At 37.4% G+C, this 19,679-nt stretch overlaps 1 protein-coding gene across 1 annotated transcript in view; it reads right to left on the bottom strand.

Moving 5' to 3' along the window:
- The window catches only part of PPFIBP2 (PPFIA binding protein 2), a 73,999-nt gene that overhangs the window by 13,497 nt on the left and 40,823 nt on the right, over positions 1 to 19,679 (bottom strand). Inside the window, exons 5-15 of the mRNA XM_054390808.1 lie at positions 17,086 to 17,217; positions 11,439 to 11,531; positions 8,417 to 8,525; positions 6,905 to 6,937; positions 5,156 to 5,217; positions 4,428 to 4,503; positions 3,828 to 3,887; positions 2,297 to 2,394; positions 2,039 to 2,103; positions 613 to 681; positions 186 to 246 (exon numbers count right to left, since the gene is read on the bottom strand). Of these exons, the coding sequence (XP_054246783.1) occupies positions 186 to 246; positions 613 to 681; positions 2,039 to 2,103; positions 2,297 to 2,394; positions 3,828 to 3,887; positions 4,428 to 4,503; positions 5,156 to 5,217; positions 6,905 to 6,937; positions 8,417 to 8,525; positions 11,439 to 11,531; positions 17,086 to 17,217 (858 nt within the window). The remainder of the gene's footprint in view (positions 1 to 185; positions 247 to 612; positions 682 to 2,038; positions 2,104 to 2,296; positions 2,395 to 3,827; positions 3,888 to 4,427; positions 4,504 to 5,155; positions 5,218 to 6,904; positions 6,938 to 8,416; positions 8,526 to 11,438; positions 11,532 to 17,085; positions 17,218 to 19,679) is intronic.

The following is a 19,679-nucleotide window of genomic DNA, read 5'->3' as shown; positions in this document are numbered from 1 at the left end:
TTATTCTAAGCTTTGGTAACGGGGTGAAAAAAAGAACCTGAACTAATTGACCATCAGGGTTTCTTCCTCCCACCCCCTGGCACCTAAGCAGTGCTTAGGGTTCCTATATGCATATATTTATACTTGACCTTTCTCTTCTAGTCGTGATATTAAACACCAGAAACTGTGATTACAAATAAACCAACCTTCTCCAGGGATTCACTTTGCAAGTCTTCTAAACTATTTGACTTCTTTTTCTGTGGAACCCTTAAAACAATGACAGGCAAAAAAAGCAACAGTTAATACCACATTAGTATGCTTGCATATTCCACAACTGTATGGTGACAGCTCCTTATATGGCATGCTTTGTTACATAGCATTGGGATCTGCAAGAGATGAAGAAACAGCAAAAAGACTTCCTTTGATCAACAATGAAACGTAAATGAGGCTGAATGTGAAGTTTTAAACTTAAATGTCTACAGATGACTTTTTAGAAGCTCAAGCAAGTAATTCTCTGAACAGTGAGCAACATTAAGGGATGTTAAAAATGGGGAAAGGCAAGAATTACATTAAAAAAAAAGGTAAATTCCTCACTGTATGTTAAACATTTCAGTTGAAATTACTCACACTCACCTATTTACGATTTCTGAAGAATCTGCTTGTGGAGAGGTTACGTTAGTTGAAGATGCTGGAATGCTTCCACTTCAAATAAGAACAAAATAGACTGGTTTAAGTAGGTAGAAGTGCTAATTTATTCCTATAATTAAAAACTTAACAACTAAGTATCACAAACTCCCATGGCAAAACACTGCTTTCACAACTACCCAAAAGTTCTTGCAAAGCCAAGAACAAACAAGACAAGACAAGGGACAACTTCTGCAAGGCCTTTGACACGGTTCCCCACAACATCCTGCTCGCCAAGTTGGAGAGATGTGGATTTGATGGGTGGACAGTTCGGTGGATAAGGAATTGGCTGGATGGTCGCATCCAGAGGGAGGTACTCAGTAGCTTGAAGTCCAGATGGAGAGCAGTGACAAGTAGTGTCCCTCCAGGGTCTGTACTGGGACCTGTACTGTTTAATATTTTTATCAAGGACATAGTGTGATTGAATGCACCATCAGCAAGTTTGCAGATGACACCAAGCTGCATGGTGTTGTCGATACACCAGAGGGACCTGGACAAGCTGGAGAGGAGGGCCCAGGTGAACCTCATGAAGTTCAACAAGAGCAAGTGCATGGTTCTGCAGCTGGGCCAGAACAATCCTTGCTATCAATACAGGCTGGGGAATGAGGTTTTTGGAAAGCAGCACTGTGGAAAAAAAATTGTGGGTGCTGATGGGTGAGAAGCTGGACATGAGCAGGCAGTGTGAGCTTGCAGCCCAGAAGGCCAATCACATCCTGGGCTGCACCAAAAGGTGTGTTGCCAACAGATCCAGAGAGGTGATTCTGCCACTTTGCTCTGGTGAGACCTCACCTGGAATACTGCACACAGGTTTGGAGCCCACAATATAGGAAGGACATGGACCTGATGGAGAGGGTCCAGAGGAGGGCCACGAAAACGATCAGGGGGTTGGAGCTCCTCTGCTATGAGTACAGGTTGAGGGAGCTGGGGTTGTTCAGCCTGGAGAAGAGGCTAATAGCAGCCTTCCAGTACCTGAAGGGGGCCTACAGGAAGAATGGAGAGAGACTGTTTACGAAGGCCTGCAGTGACAGGACGAGGGGCAATGGCTTCAAATAAAGAAGGGCAGATTTAGATTGGATATCAGGAAGAACTTCTTCACTATGAGGGCAGTGGAACACTGGAACAGAAAGCCCAGGGAGGTGGTTGAGGCCCCTTCCCTGGAGATATTCAAGGTAGGTCTCAACAAGGCCCTGGGCAACCTGGTCTAGTTGAGGATGTCCCTGCTGACTGCAGGGATGTCGAACTGGATGACCTTTGGAGGTCCTTTCTGGCCTGGACCATTCTATGATTCTACAATAAGATCCCAACACTTAAACAGATTAAATTACACAGATTTAGGACAATCCACAAAAAAACACCCAAGAAACAAAGGTCTTGCCTGATTTCCATAGCTTTGTGTGGCACTGGAGAGAGCACAGCTGGTGACAATTCTCCTGAAGAGGCCTATGTAAAAGATAAGTTTCAAGTCTGTAACTCCAGTGTTTAATTCTGAATCTATCATGTCCATATCGAGTAGTACAAAAATTCAGCCAGGGTCAAACCCTCATCTGCATTACCTTAACTACTACAAAGAAACAAGTACAATAAATCATATATATGGCAGAGCTTGCTTCTAAAAAGTATATTTACTAAGTACCTCTGTTTTAAATAATTCTCCTTGAGGATTATTCAAAAGATTCCACTTCCTCACAGTTGTCTCGAATTCCTCCTCACTGCCACCAGAGATAGAGGAGCCTGTGAACAATGAAGATTATAAGTAGAATGGGAGAGAAACAGGCCAATAGAATAACATTTAGGACCTTCTCAGACACTCTGAATACTTCAGTTTCTGAATGCCCCTTCAGTCTTGATTTGACACATGCAGTTTACCAGCCTCTCTGCTCCCCACTCCTTTGGGCTTTGATTACCAGCAAGCTTATTTATATGAGAGCAATGAATGTATGACTTCTAGTTATATGCTGTTCTCTGCTGTGAGTAGCTGAGCTGATTATGATGCAGCTTCTGAACCACTCTAAATCATAGTCTGATGCTGTGATGTGAGCTCATTTTGGTACCATTCTCTTACTCATAGCATAATGCTTTATAGGTAGCACACTTATTTGACACTGTCTGTATCATAATGCAGTGCCCCGTGCTCAGTTCAGGGTTGACTCTGTAAACATGCTCCAGATTTTTCTGGATATCCTAGATCTAAGACAAATACTGAAACATTCCAAAATTCTTTTTTTAGTAGGATTTTTATTCCTAAATTGTCAAAACTGCAATATTAAATCAGGGTCAATATTCAGTGCTGACCAAACTTCTGGCACATTTTGGCTAAAAATATTTTTCTGGAGATCTCCTAAGCACAAGGCTGCAAAAATGATGTGGGAGGGCTGCTATGCCATAAAGGAGAAATTCAAACTGACCTTTAAGCACATTAATAACTCCTAATTTACATGACAGAGGTGCAGCAGCTCTAGACACTTATGAAAAAAAAACCCTAACAAATCTTATGGTTAGGCCTTGGCATTATTAGCAGATAGATTACTTGAAAACTCATTAAATGTGAGCTTAGTTACTATGCTTTTCAGCTATAGAGACTACCAACAAACCTGGTATTGACCACTAGCTCTCAGGATATGAAAGGAATCTCATGATACAGTTGCTGGTACGTACTCCTTCAGATAGAACAAAAGAGCAACCTGTAGTTGAGTTCAGGGTAGCTCCTTTACATTTTACTCAACTGTCAGAGGCTGTTTCAAGCAGCTGTCCTACTTTAACAACATTTTCAATCACCAGAATCTATTTATGTGCTACCTCTGGTGAGGTGTTAGTCATCTTCTATCTTCTTTCAACAAGTTCTAGATCACTTTAAGCAGAAATAAGAAATGCTTCCCTGCAGTACCAACTCAACAACTCAGAGCAAGCTTGCTCCTTGTTCATGCACATGGGAATGGTGTACTCAAATCTTTACAACCAAGATTTGCCAAGGAGAGTGGCACTGTGGGGTGGTGTTGAGAGCACCAACTCTCTGGCTAACAGCGGTGCAGCTATCTTGGGAGTTAACATAAATGCATCTCCAAAAGCTACAATTACACATTTTAATTTCTTTTCAGAATAGTTTGAGGAGAGAGACTTTTCTTTCTTTCTTTTTTTTGTAAATGACCACTCAGAGAAAGATTTACCTGACTCTTGTTCCCCATTCTTGTGTGTTAAATACAAGTTTCCATTCTGCCATACAAGACCTGAAAATACTGTTTGTTAATGTGATGACTTAAGTTAAACAAAAATGTCCTTTTAGAAAGCAGTGTTTCCCAGACTAATTTTTGTACTGAAAACCAAGGTAGCAAGTTAAAATGAAATTGTCCTAAACCCCACTGCACTTCCTGCAGGGTAATTAAACAAGACAAAGATTTTCCCCCAGATTTTGAAGTATGTAATAATGTGTGCGCCAAAGCAACCATGGGTTTTCAGTTGTTCGCTCCAAACCAGAACTTGCCTACTCAGCTATCAGGATTTTTCTTAGTGGTATTTTCTTTGTATTGCCTACAGCATAGGAAACAAAAAGGAAATCTCCACAGAAGTGCAGCTAGTAGCACAGAAGTCTGGTCAACACATGATGCAGTTCTCTCTATCTGAAAGTGTACACTCCGATGTGATACAAATATATGCGTACTAAAATAGATATTATTATACATATGCTGAAAACAAAAATAACTAACAGGTTTAGTGCATGCAGTTTTTAAAAGACCTGATATTAGAAAACTATTCACAAGACACTTTACCATGAGCTGCAGTCATTATCTCTTTGACTCTCCTGTACTGGCTTAGCAACAGTGTTAGCTCCTCTATTCGACGGTCCTGTGAAGAGCATTAAATAAAACTTGATTTAAAACCCTACTTTATAACTGCAGAAACATTGTTTTACACATTCATTTCTGTGATGGTGGCCTGCTTTTCCAGAAAGCAGGATCAAGTCTCTCACATACCATGTAAGGAATGTTTCTTGGCTTTTGTTTGCTATTGTATGTAATCTTTACTGGACACTATGAAATCATGAATACAAGGAAAACAAAGCAGTTTGAATTTACTGGTAAATTAGTTATTTAAAGAAACAAAATTTGGAAATCAGCTTTCACTTTTAAGAGCTAAGGCAATATTGCTAGCATCGTACCTGTAATCATAAAACAAATCATGTTTATGTTTTGTATAATTTAACAATCTAGTCATGATCCTTAATCCTCTCTTGTGGGATTTGTTTTGCATTCCAACATCTAAACTTCATTTTTAAATACACCTTTTTGAACTTGGGTAATCAAATCTGTACAGAACCAAAGAAATGAGGTCTAACCAGTGTCTGATGCATTATAGACTCCACTTTTTCTCCATTGCCTAACACTTTCCTGTTATACTATAATAGGAAACACTACACTTAGAAAGCAATTTATTCAGAGCATTTCAGAGACTCAAAGCCATCATTTAACTCTTATGTAGAACAAGGATTATTTCTTACCTTTTCCTCATTTGCGGCCAATAGTGATTCCATTCCTATCTTCAGCCGCTGAACTTCTTGATCTAAAAATGTTTTTTAAATGTTATAAGGAAACTACTCTTGCTATTTAGTGTAGACAACGTATTTTGTTTTGTGATAGCATTGTTATGTTTTAACGAGTAACCAAGAGCATGTCAGTTGATGAAATTACTTTTCACTCATGGCTTTCAAAAGCTGAACTATTAAAAGCACTGTGCAACAGAAACATGCTGGTTTTCCTTCTGAAAGGCTATATAATACTATTTTATGCTCTTAAAAGTCAAGTAATGAAGTAACAAAGAAACATTGAAGCTTATTTTGCAAAAGATTAGAGTGTGTTTGCTGTTACATATAATTGAAGTGTGACTGAAAATTAATTATATTGAATCTGAGAAAACTATTTGCTAGTTTATGAGAAGAAGGGCAAGGACATTCATGAAACTTGAAAATGAATACCAACAAAAAATAATCTAAGGAAATTTTTGGTGGGCTTTTTGTTGTTGTTGTTTTGGGTTTTTTAAACCATTTCAGTATGAACAACTAAGTTAAAATCTACATCAAGAGCTAATACAGAATTGCCTTGCATGCAATTTTGGCTTTGCAAGATAGAAGCTGTTCAGTTGTTACAGTCAAATCTATTCAAACACACGCGGTCTTTAATTTCTTTGCTGTGTCCTATTCCTGGCAACCTATTCCAACCTATACTAAATCAAGTGTAGATGATGGAGACAAACTGAAACAGTTTTTTATATGTTGTAGCTGCCCCTTAAGGAATTCACAATTCAACATTTAAACAGACCCACTTGTTTTACAAAAAGACTATGAAAAACAGATGTGGCAGGCATGACAGTGAGGCAAGAAAATCAATACTGCTAAAGAGATTTCCTAAAAAAAGAAAATGTGTTCTACCACTAATTATTGAACACACAATGTCACATCTAAACTACTTGCAAAAACTGCAATTAGTTTCTTTTGTAGTGATTCTGAAAAAATACACACCTTACAATGATTGAATTTTAAAACATGTAAATGAACCTTGCAAATATTCATCTTGCAAGAGAAGACACTTCGTAACACAAGGCATGCACAGACAGTCAAATCAAAAACTAAAGACAGCAAGCAGTTGGCAAGCAATTGGATGATTTTTTAATTTTTTTCTTTAGATGCCATTAAAAATTGCAGCCCTATTAATTTCCTTTTATAAAAAATAGACTTCAAAAAGATCTGGTGTCAAGGTATTTTAAGCACATTAAAGCAAACTTTACTTAAAATATTCATAACAACATTGTGTATGGAAATGAGTTTATTTGAACTGTCCTTTTTTTTTTTACTGCACTGATTTAAAAAAAAACAAAAACAAACCAACAGATTCTTCCCCTCCAAAGGAGGAAGCCTTCAATCAAAGCAATCTTTCAGATATTACATGGAGTTTACATATGTACAAATAAAAAGAGGTAAAATTTTGTCTCTCTTAACCTTGACAATATCCCTTTGAAGTCCAGCTATTTGATTTGTGAACCTCTGACTTCTTTTTCCCCCTGAAGTGAGATCTTCCTAAACAGGGCAAGTAGCTTTCTGCTCGCTGCAAGCAATTAAAGCAGTGTCTCATGTATATTACAATAGACAGCCAAATCTAAACGAACATTGAATTATTGCTGCAGGATGCATCTGAGTTATAATTTGTGTGAAAGGAACAGTGAGATAAAGCCAAAAGTTAATTACAAAGCTTACGTTTTTCTTTTAGCCTTCTCCTATAAACTTCCTCTACGATGGTAAATGGTGAAAGTCAAATAAGGTATGCAGAAAAAGCACATATTAGATAAATTTTGCAATTTAATTAGAATATGCATTCTAGCATACTACAAGTACATTGACATTATTTTTCTACTTTATTTGAGAAGACCACCTGCAAATCTGATAAATCTATTTTTTTTTCCAGAAGAATTATTACTGCTGAATGCTGTTTCCATCTAAATATTGTCTAAGTGGTTTCCATAAATGTAACATAAAGCAGCTGTACAGGGTTTGACTCTTCTCCCACTGGAATCAAGACCAGTTTCACCCCTCTTCAGTATGAACAGGGCAAGACACACTACTTGAAGTTGAAAGTTGTTATCTATCGATTTATTGTCATACCACTACCTTTCCTTCAAAGTATCATAAATTATTTGGGAACCTCACAAGTATATAAAATTCTATTAGTAGAAGAGTTCCTTTACAAAACACTGCTGTTAGACAAGCTCATTTTCTAGTTAGAACATGCAGTTCTCTACATGCACAAGCTCTGCAGCTGAGTGAAATCAGTACCAAGTATATGTTAAGTCACTTCTTCACAATAAATAACACTCAAAACAGTCTTCTACAAAAGGCACATGTACATTAATTCCTGTAAAAAGATCCTTGGTAAGCCGTGCAAAGGAGGTAAGCACAGCTCCTGAAATGTCACATGTCAAGAAGGGCCCTCTTTGGAAGCATTAGTTAACACCTACCAAAGAAGTTAGTGCAGCTAAGCTGATGCACTGCAGTAAGCCACAGGCAAATACTCCTGCACGGACAAGTGAAAAAAGTCACTAGTACCATACTGCTCACAGCCCAGCAGTTAACAGAAGCCCTAGGGAGTCAATATTTCAGAAAGCTGGTTGAGACCAAAACTCAACAAAATGGTTTATTTGCTATTGACCTGTACCAACACTGCAGATTTAAAATAGAGACCTGCTGTATCATAGAATCATAGAAAGCCCAAGCTGAAAGGGACTTGAAAGACTATTTGGGTCAACCTTTCATGGGAGAAGGAGTCTAAACGAGACATAGTCCTGTAGAGAGGAAAGATGTGAATCAATGACTATGTGTTAGAATGTTCAGATTTGTTGCTGGGTTTTGTTGGGATTTTTTATTTTTCTCCTTAAAAAATGGAAACTGTAAAGATTTTTCAAATAAATTCTGAACATATAAATAAAAAATACATTCTCAATGAACTACAATTGACTCAAATTATAAATAAAATTTGAGCAAAAAACGTTTTAGTGCTTTTAGGACATTTTTGCAATTTGTGCTGCTTCTAGGCTGGGATAGAATTTCACACATTAAAGGACACTTTCACTATCAAAAGACAAAGTAAATTTGCACCATTTTTCCTTCGAAAATAAATTCTGTACGTCTATTCTTGTATCCTTGTATTGCTTTGAAATACAGAGCCAAGTGAAGTTAAAATAGGGTTTTAAATTATATTTTCCCTCCTCTTACCTCTTTCTGCCACTTCACTATGTGATGAGGTCCTAGATAGCTGACTTTGTAAGCGTTCTATTTCTGCATCTTTCAGAGCTAATTGCTCTTGAAGCTGGGCTATCTCAGCCTGAAAGAGAGTACAACAAATTCAGAATAACGTCACCACTGATTCTCTGTGATTCTTTCCAATCAACTAGAAGACTTCTAAGCACAACACTATTTTGATTGGTGTCCTGTTCCAAATTCAGGACATGTACTCAGTTCTGGTGAGGCTACACCTTGAGTATTGTGTCCAGTTTTGGCCACCTCAATACAAGAGAGATGTGGAGGTGCTCGAGTGAGTGCAGAGGAGCACAGCGAAGCTGGCGAAGGGCCTGGAGAATAATTCTTATGAAGATCAAAGGAATTCTTATGAAGAAGCTGGGGCTGCTAAATTTGAAAGAGAGGAGGCTGAGGGCAGACCTCTTTGCTGTCTACAACTACCTGAAAAGACATTGTAGAAAGGCTGGTGTTGGTCTCTTCTCACAGGTAATTGGTGATAGAACAAGAGGGAACAGCATCAAGCTGTGACTGGTTTAAACTGGACATTAAGAATTTTTTTTTCATGGAAAGGGTGGTCAGGCATTGGAAAGGGCTCCCCAGAGAGGGAGTTGTTGCCAACCCTGGAAGTGTTTAAAGGTCATTTGGATGTGGTACTTGAGGATATGGTTTAGGGGTGAACTTTGTAGAGTAGGGTTATTGGTTGGACTTGGTGATCCTGAGGGTCTTTTCCAACCTGAACGTTTATGTGATTCTGTGATAAACATTATAACAACCATACATATTTCATAGGGCTACTAGCCTACTTCTTTTACAGAAACTCACTTTTCCCAATGCAGTTAGATCTCAGAGAGGAGAGACCTATATAAAGGTAAAATTTTCAAGATTTCACTTAGGCAAAAACACCCTGGAAAGCTCTCAGTGCTACAGTGCTGGTCATATAATAATTACAATTACAAGGCAAATCCTGAGATTTGCATGAAGACCAAAGCATTTTCTTAAAAGACATTTTTTTTCAACACTACTTAGCAGTATAACAGAATACATTAATGCTGAGCCCTCTTCTCAGCAGGGTAACAAAATTGTTCTCCCTAATATCAGATACTACAGCAAATAGGCTAGAAGCAAAGAATGGCTTGGAAAACAACTATATATATGAATCAGTATAGCAGTGATTCATTTACACATACTGCAATCTGTTGTACCACTAGGCTAGGATAGTCTCCCACGTTAAAGACCTCAACAATACTGAGGGATGAAAATTCTGTGCTTGTCCAGTTTGTAATACAGTGACTCTCATATCTGTTTCCTATTTATGACAAAAACTGTCAATAGCATACTTTAACTCAGTAGTTTCATTAAGATTTTCCTCAGGAGCTTTAAAGCTTTTATGTATCAACACTCCACATTTACCCCAGCAAAAGCATACCAAAACTCCTTGCAGTTAAAGAAATAAAACAAACAAACAGATAAAGAAAATAACACCCCACACAAACCAACATTATCCAAACAGGGCAAAATATGGATTAATTTACTCTAATACACAAATTTATTTTCACCAGGAAGCAAGCAGCTGGATGGCAGTAAAAGATCACCATTCTGCCTGCAACTCCATATGGAACAGAAGAATCTGACTTGTCACATATCTGAAGGTATTTCTATGCTTCCCAGTGACTAACATGCTTTTTATATCCAGCAATGGAAATAGTCCAATTTCTCATCTAAGAAGCTGGAGCAACAGGAAGACAAAAGCTGCAGACAACTTAATACCAGATTTGGATTTGCTCCTCTGGTCTGTTTGATCTCAGAGCTCTTTTAAATGCTTTCTTTTCCTTTAATGTCTCATTTCTATCACTTCTACAATTATTCTTCTGCTTCTCCCTGTACTCTTCTTCCTTTTTAGTCCTGCATCTTCTCTCACTCAATGAGGTTTATGATTTTTCTTTCCTATTTTCATTTTGTTCCTACATTTTCCATCATCTTTATCTGTCTTGGCAGCTGGCCACACACTGCTTGTGAAAATATTTTCCCAAAGACTGTTCATATCCATCACCAGAGAAAACATTTTCATGGACACAAGAGCTATTATTTTAATAGGAAAAAAAAAAGGACACGATAGCAGCATTTTAATATTCATCCAAGAATTCTCAAAGGAAAGAAATGCTAATGCAAATAATAGCTGTCTGCCATTTCAGGATGAAGCTATCAAATATTAAAAAGAAAACTCAGTTTAATAATTGAAATGCTTTTCCAAGATCCAGCCACAACTCAAAAAGTCAGACATTGGTATGAATAGGGATTACAGCACTACACAAATGAAAGGAAATGTGATTACAGCACAGAAGTGTACCTCAACAGGGAAAATTAGTAAGGTGCTTTTTAATTTAGGGGGAAAAAGCTAAAAATTTAAACTACAACTAAAGTACAACTCTTCAACAATGCAAATGTTAAATGAGAAAAATTAATTACTAGCAAAAATGATTAAATGTTTCAAATGTCTGTTTCTCCACATTATGATCCAACAGCTTTCCAGGCTTTAAGGTCAACAGAAGGGTAAGGCAGCTATACATGAAATCAAAGCAGATGGTCTTAATATCTATTAAAATAAATCCCATAGTAAGTGAACACCAAATCAACTTTGCAAGTCTCTTCTCTTCAGTCTGAAAAGTATACCCCACCATCATACAAATAAAAGACTGAAAACCTTCAAAGAGACCTTTCCTCAAAACAGGTTTGTTGTAGGTAAAAATTACTTTTTTTTTTTTTTTAGTTAAGAAAGAATTGCAAAAAGGTAGAAGACTGGAAACTGCAAAAAGGTACAAAAGGAAGCCACAAAAACTTCAAACTAGAATACTTATTCCAAGATGGTCGAAGAAGCCTTGACTTTATACCAGATCCTGACACATAGCAATTGTAAAAAAAGTAAATATTGATGGGAAATGGAGGCATCCCCCTCCAGCTGAAATGTCTGTCATTAGTAAATGCCAAGTATTATGCTTACTTTAGTTGCTTTTAATTTCCACTCATACTGATTTCTTTCATTTTCCAGTTCTTCCACTTTAATTTTGAGGTGTCTAAGTTCCTGTAGCAAACCCTGCAAAGAAAGAACAGCAGCTAAAAGTAAGATTTCTGCATTAGATTTTTTTTTTTAAAGGTCTGAATTAAAAGATCATGCATGAACCACATGGTAATAAACACTGAACCACCACATTAAAAACTGTGACCTAGTCTAAGATGACAAAAAGTATTCTGAAATGAGAGATAAGGAAAATGGGCCAAAAATCCACAACTGCAGTCTTGTATAAAAAACTTTAGTGTTTGTGTTGTTTTTTTGGTTTGGTTTTTTTTGCGGGGTGGGAGGGGAGGGAGAAGCTGGTGGGCAGGGTGTGTTTGTTTTGGGGTTTTGTTTTGTTTTTCAGCCACCTCAGAAAGTAAGAGCAAACATGCAGTGCTATAAGATTACAAACTGTTGTTAAAAATGACAATCCTCTTCCCAAACAAATTATTAAACTACTTACCAGGAACATTTGGACTAAATGCCTAGCAAGTACACATCCAATCAAATATGGCTAAAACTATGCACTTCAGCACTGATGTTTTCTAGCTGTCTGGAGCTGCATTCAACTAAGGCTCCTAACATTCTCTGTCTGTTCTTCAAAGTTGTCACTTAAATGTCCCTTCTCCCTTTCCTTGACAGAACCATATCTTCTTGTTCATTGTGAAAGACAATATTATTAAACCCTTGATGGAGCTCTAATGAGACCAAACTCCCTGACAATGTAAACAGATTAGTAATAAAATTATTTCTGGGGATCCAAATCGTAACCAAAGGGATGTGGCAACTAAAGCAAACTGATTTAATAACAAATATTAAAATGGCCCTTTCAGGGCTACCTGCATCTTTCCAGCTTCAGTGAATCTAAGTAGTTTATGCAAAGTAGTTTAGACATGTGACACGGTTTTGATCAAATACAACTAGGACCTGTAATGTAAATTCAAAAATGCTTTACTGGTTACTGCTAAGGCCAGAGAAAAGGAAAAAAGAAAAAAACAAAACAAAACAAGACTGATGGATTTGTTATTTTAGAGATATAAGCTGATTATTTTTATTATGGCTCTTTTATTCACTTTAACATTATTCTTAGAAAAATAAAGGATACATTTCAGCTTGTCTTATCTGAAACTGCATTTTATATCTGTGTTAAGCTTTGAAGATATTCAGGGATTACTAACCAGAGGACTGGTTAGGGTGCACCATCATGCGCAGTGACATTATGGTGAGGAAAATCAGCAAACGACCAAACCATGCTAGCAAGCTGCACATCAAACAGGCAAATCTCAACTAAAGGAAAAAATCCCAAACCACCCAAATAAAACAAAACAAAAAACAAACCAAACAAACAATCAAAAAAAAAAAAAACCACAAAAAAACCCCACACCATACCAGCACTATAGACCACAAGTAAAAGGAAAATCATAAAAAAATCTGAAAGAGGTGATTTGGTCTTGCAAGTGTCTGTGCTTTAGTAGACAGACATCAGTGGTGACTAAATTTGTCCCAATAATTGGAAGTGCAGTGGCTTGGGTGGGGTTTTTTTTGCTAATTTTTATGACCACCTCACACTTTGCTAATGAAGGCCATGAAGATTAACGTCAATAATTCACAAGCTCTTGTTAGTGGAATTTAGTTTCTGCAAGAGAACAAAACAGGCAATGCACAGGCTTTTGCTAAGGTGCACTTCTCATACATCACACTGAGAACAATTCTTCTGGTTTGGAGTCTCTACCACTGATCTTGGACTAGATTGCAGACCGCTAGGTGTCAAGTCTGGTTTCCTATCTTGAGACTTTCTTTCTTGGATTCTACTATTAATTTCCAACTGCAGTCTACACATCTGCTCCTGTAGCTCACTGATCAGGTTCACTACTGACTGAAAACATGGGAAGAAAGGAAAAAAGAAAAAAAAAAGTGGTAAGAGAAAATGATGTAAAGAAGATATTTCTACAGTTGCACCACAAAGAAATAAATGAGGCACATCAAAGACAAACTGGAAAAACACAGATGATGTGTTTCTCTTTTGACAAAGTATAGGTGAATGGGTATACATCTGGAATACTGCACAAAGCAACAGTTTAAGTAGAACTGAATCTATATTCCAGGCTAATCATTCTGATTCTAACGTAAAGATCAGAATTTGGCTCCATTTGGAGCAACTGTTCAGAAACAATGCTGCTGCCTTGTAATTTTTCTCTCTTTTACCTCAGATCAAACTTGACAGAACAGGAATGGTAGAAATCCTTATCTCAGTGAAGGGTAAGAGGTCTATAGAGGAAAAACATGAAGGCCAGTTGGAATATGTGCCTTTACAGGTTTTTCTACTTTCGAAGTAGAAAAGGCTCTACAATTTTGAGATTATTTCACAACATGAAAATGTATTAACACTAACACACTGTATCTTGAATTTGATTCAGGTGAAACAACACAAACTCCCCAGTGGGAGTCAGTGTCTCACTGATCCAAGTTTCTTTGAAATGGCAAGTAACTACGCACTAGATTTGTAGTTAGAGCTACAAACACTTCCCAACAGCTCACAGCAGTCTTCAGATACTCAATATGAAAGAGTAAAAACCATAAATCTTATGTCATGCTATAAAAGTGGGTCAGAAGGGGTATTAAGCAAGTTGAAGTGGACAATTACTTCTGCAGTTTCTTGATGGTGATAGGAGGTTTCTTTTGTCCGTGTACAGGTAGAACAGGTATCTAGGCTGCCTTAATCACTTGATAATGCTGCTTGCTCATACCTTGGTACATTAAGAAAATACCTTTCCAAAATTTCTAAGGCTTCTCAGGTAAAAGAAAAGCTACACAAACTCTCTCAGGTGGGACTTCAGAAAAACTTTCACAGCATCACCATGGCAAAAGTAGACTATTATTCCACAAAATAGGAATTAAAATTACAAAGCCAAGTGTGAGACAGTCCATTTACAAGTAGCTATTCTCCTGGCCTGTGTTGTATATAAAAATAAATGGCACTTTAAATTTAGAATGTGCTTTTGAAAAGCCAGAGACAAGTGGCATTCAGTGTGAAATTAATACCTTTGAGAGGAAGTAAGAGATGCCTGATAAACTCTTTCCTGCTAACCAAAACTAAACCACAGCTGCAGGAGATAAAGTGAAGTGAATCTGACACATTAAAACTTGCTCACATTTCGAAAGATATCTTAATTTGCTTTGTTTCCCCCAACCCAACCAGAGAAATAATTCTATAAATTCTATGTGACTGGAAACAGCTGCTGCAAAATACGCTGACACACAATTAGAGTGCACAGCAAACATGTTTTAGCTGAATTATTCTGCAATGTCACATTTAATTTTAAACTTTTAAAACCCCAATACTATATTTAGAAATGGCATACTCAGCCATGAAGTAAAAGCTGCTTAAAATGGTTTAACTTCTGGATGCCTATGTAGCACATGCACTGGGGTGAAAATTAAGGACTATTATTTCTGATAGTAGCAAATCTATCAGCAAGATTAATTTAATTAGGTCACTGTCAGTTTGGAGAACTGTCTCACTGATGCAGCTATGTTCTCTCAACACAACTATGTGTGCCTCAACAAGAGCGGACTAAAGGCAGACTGTTTGTATCCACAGCAGTGGTTTATTCGCTGGAAAAATGTCGTCAGGCAATGCAGGCAGGAAGATCATTGAGGCAGCAGTTGTAGTCTGATAGTATCAAGAAAATATTATGAAATTTGATTCTGATGTTTGAAATTGTGTTTGCATTTTAAAAATTGTGAAATTTACAGTAAAAGGAGCTATAATATGATTGGAATTCAAGTAAGCGTTGAATTTGATCGAAAGCAACCTCTCTTTATCTTGTTAACTTGGATTAATGGTTATTCAAGACATTCTGAAACAATTTTAAAGATTGCTCTGAGCAAACTAAAAATGCTGATCATTTCCTGCAGCTTTGCTTACAACACCCATTTCCCTGGCTTTGCATACACAGGCTTGCAATTTTCAACAGGCCAGAAATCTAATCACACCTTGAGGTAGTTAATAATTCAGGGCATAGTTAACACAATGATTCTCAACTTTTCCATCAGATTAGAATCCTTTTCCATCTCAGCATGAACATTTCCTATAATTAGCAACACAACAAAGGCTTCCAGGCCAATAAAGCTCAACTTTTCCATCCCAGGAGGCCACACACCTTGTTGCAGTGGCAGAAGAATTTCATAGGTCATAGCCTCTCCCTCAGCACAGGCCCAGACCTACTGGGTACTTAAAAATCCTCTCAGGGAAAACGTACCCCAAAGCTTTGTTGCTTTCCAAGAGTCAGGCTGGCTCTGCATGTCCTGCAGCAATTTAGGCAGCCTGGTTCTGCTGTTCACATGTAATGGGAAGTGCTGAAGGCCTCTTGGGAAGGTGGTTGCTGGGAGCAGGCTGCCATCTGTAGCAACAGGCTCTGCACAGACCTGTTTAGATTTCCAGGTAGTATGAGACTGCCTAAGCCTTCTGTACACAAAATACTGACAATTATGGGTGAAAGAGTGTGAGAAGGCCACAGATGGTAAAGACAGCAACTGGTGCCTCTTTGGCTTGCAACCTCTGCCAGATATTGCACTCTTTAAGCTATCTTTTAATCTCTAAAGAAAACTTCAGAGGATAAATAAGTCAAAACACAAACACACCCAAATGTATTACATCACTGCACGTAAACAACTTATGCGTAGTTATTAACATTTCCACTACAATATTATGGAAGGCAAACGTGGAGCAACAAAGTCTTTTTTCAGTCACCAGTATGTCAGTCTTGGAACTAGTAATCCTCCCTTGATAGGTAACTTCTAGTCAGTCCCCTTAAAGCAGCACTGAGTAAAGCAGCATATGTCAATCTACATAACCACTTTCCTTCCAAGTTTCCACCTGCTGCTCACTACCACAAAATGGATGTTTTTCATGTGATTCCCTGTTTTCCATTCTTAATCAAAACAGTACAACGCAAAGCTGCTTCGTTATCCAAAACTATCCACAGCAGAAGGGGAGTAAGGATTGGAATTGCCTCCAGTGCATGTCAATTTTTTTTCCACTTTTTTTTTTTTTCAATGTAAAGGCTCATTTGAAGAAAATGGCCTTCCCTTTGTCTTTCCCTCCAAATGTGGTAGGTTAAAATTTGCCTCCCACATTAGCCACACCAGACTAGCTCAGTTCGGAAGCAAATGCCCTGAATGCATTCAAATCACCAAGGGTGATTGTAAGTGTTTGTAGCACCCCTGGTACTACTAAACTGACAGTTTTCTCTGCCATATGCACAAGGAAATAGAAGAGTTCTGGTATGCCTCACACGGCCATGCCAATCCAGGTCCTGTGGAAAGGAAAGAGCTAAAGCAAACACCAATTGTAACACATGCTTCTGGAAAGGATTTGTGCCTTGATTAAAGCCAAACAGCAATCTCCGAAGTATAATGAGAGAGGAGAAAAGAAACATCCCAAAAATGCATAATCACAGTTCTCACTGAACTCATGGGATCAACGATACAGACTGTGCTGATTTCAGCTTAAAAGCTCAGGTGTATGACAGCATACCATAGATAGACATGAGAAAAAAAGAACCAGTACAAGCTAATGAAAGAAACTCACCTCAGCTTTGTTCTGTTTCTCTTCATATTTACTATGTTCCTTCTCCATACCAACCAGTTTAATCTTCAGGTCTGAAACTTCAGCCATTAGATCTAATTTCTGAGTCTCTAGTGATGTTCGACTTAACAACTCCTGAAAGCAAAGTAGAACATTTTCTCCAGTTGCTTATTTGAACATTGGCAGAATGCTACATGGTCTATTGGCAGGCTCATAGAAAAGACACACACACAAACCTGCATAATACCACATAACACATCACAAAACACTTGGCTACTCATCAGGCAAAGATATGTTTTAGTATTATAATGAAACATTTCAGAATCCCAACAGTGGCAAATGAAAAGTAGTATGCCCTAACTAGAATTGAAAAGGTGATGTCTAAACTACGTAACAGTGTAAAGGAGAAACAATTGCCCATGACATTGGTTTGTGTGCTCAGAGTTTGTTTTTCCAGACTGCAGAGAACACAATAGTTTGGACAGAGTGGTACCACTGTGTGTAAAATCTTGAATATTCACACCTTCATTGTTTTTTTCACTTTTCAAGAAAGCCAAAGCAAAAAATCTTCCAAAATTTAGCAGTGTATTATAGCTATAAAATGCTTTACTTGGCCTCCTTTTCAAAGAGAAAAACAAAAACCACCACCAAAACATTCAGGAGTTTAAGTCTTACTGAAATTTCAAACCCTAACTTTCAAGTGCCTAATTATTTTTTGTGAAAGAACTCTGGCTCTAAATGGTTAAAAAAAAAATCATAATTCATAACTCACATAAGAAACACACTGAGGAATCACAGCAGATTCTGCTTTAATTTAGATGGAAGTGACTTAACTGAAGTTGCTGTAGTTATTGTGGATCTATGCTGATGAGCAAGCACAAACTGCCCAGTCTATCGTGCTTTTCTCATCTCTTCCTCTTCCACAAACCATAGAGCATGTTGTATGCCATACTTTGGAGACAAGGAAGCCACAAAGGTTATTTTAAAAATTATACAGTTAAAGTTTACTTGGAACCCAAATCTGCTCTACATGTGATTTGTTTCAGTCCAGTGGGGAATACTGCCCAAATTTAAAATAGTACTAAACTTGCATCTGCATTGCAACATCATTTTCTAAACCACCCACTACTCCCAGTGTGATGCCCATTTCTGCTGACTTTGACAATGATATTTGTGTATGCATGGGAAAATAAACAGATATGTAGCCTCATGGGTTTTAATAGGCTTTCCCTTTTTTTCCCCCCCCTTTTTGTTTTTCTCTGAACAAAATAAATCAAGCACTAATCAGGGAAGGATAGTGCAGTGGCATTTTTACTGAGAAACTATAAGAGGTAGTCAGCTAATGAAATCCCAGTAATAGCTGCTTTCTACAAAGGTGGTTACAAATTACAATTATAATTACAAATAACTCCTCTATCTTCCAAGAAAACATTAATTTGCATAAGTTCCAGAGGCACGTTCCAATCCAGTCTGGAACAGGCTCCATACAGCCGTCAACATGGCAGACTTCTGCTGATTAAGACACAGCTATATAGGCAAACCGTGATATAAAGCACAGCCACTGAACATCAAAAAGGCTATCAGGATTAGGTGACTTTGACCCCATGGACAGACTATTCACTGTTGAACTGAAGCAAAATTTAATTTTTTTTTTTTTAACTGAAACAGTATTCTATGATACAACAGAGAAATTTCTTAATCAGGCAAGGAGACACTGTGCCACAAAAGATCTATCCTTTGAGTGCACCATCTAGCATTACTCCTTCCTTTTTCTACAGGCTCCCAGATTCCACTTAGTTATGCATTGGAGAGTAGTAACTCAACTTCTTTCATTCTGTGTTCGGTAGCTTTGTGCTACCTGGTATAAGCAAGCATTAAGGCAGTGGATGGGTTTTTTAATCAGCTCAAAATTTTAGTTTGCTCTGAAGCTAGAGAATGAAATTTTTAGCCAGGGTAAACTGGCTGAAAATTCTTGCCTTAAAATAGACAAAATAACTATCCTTAGTTTGTTTTCAGTGGAGCTACACTGATTTAAAACATCTGACAATTTCTCTTGCATCTAGTCTCTAACTTCTGCTTTGAAGGAAAGTGCCATTTAAAGTAAATGTCCCCTCTTGAAATGGTAACATCTGGAAGCAATTATTTTCATCTTCGAGCAGATGCTCACAGTGAACAGCTCATTAAGAATGTGACCCATTTTGTTACAGAGAAATTATAGTGTATTTCAGTGGTATGATGCAACTTGAATTCAGCCAGAATAAATATGCAGTTGTAAGAAAAGAAAATACAAATTTATGTTATTGGTTTTAAAGAAAAAAAAAAAAGATAAAAGACAGGCAAAATGGTAATTTGGGCTCTAGCAGCTTCACGGGGATCTTAAACAGCTGAAATACATGACAGAAACAGAAATTCTTCATAGATAAGATACCTTTTTCCTCCCCCATTTTAAAATATACCATAAGTAAAACTTAATTTCTCAAAGTTTGCTTTTTTGTTGTTGCTTTGTTTGTTTTTAACTCAACTTTTAGCTTTAAAACATAAGGACAAAAAGTTATTTCAGAGTAGAATAATTACGAAGATGAGTCATGTAGAAGCTA

Source organism: Indicator indicator, chromosome 21 (genome assembly GCF_027791375.1).
Source record: "Indicator indicator isolate 239-I01 chromosome 21, UM_Iind_1.1, whole genome shotgun sequence".
NCBI lineage: Eukaryota > Metazoa > Chordata > Aves > Piciformes > Indicatoridae > Indicator > Indicator indicator.
Note: the sequence above shows the minus strand (reverse complement) of the source record. Positions and strands in the feature narration are given on the sequence as shown.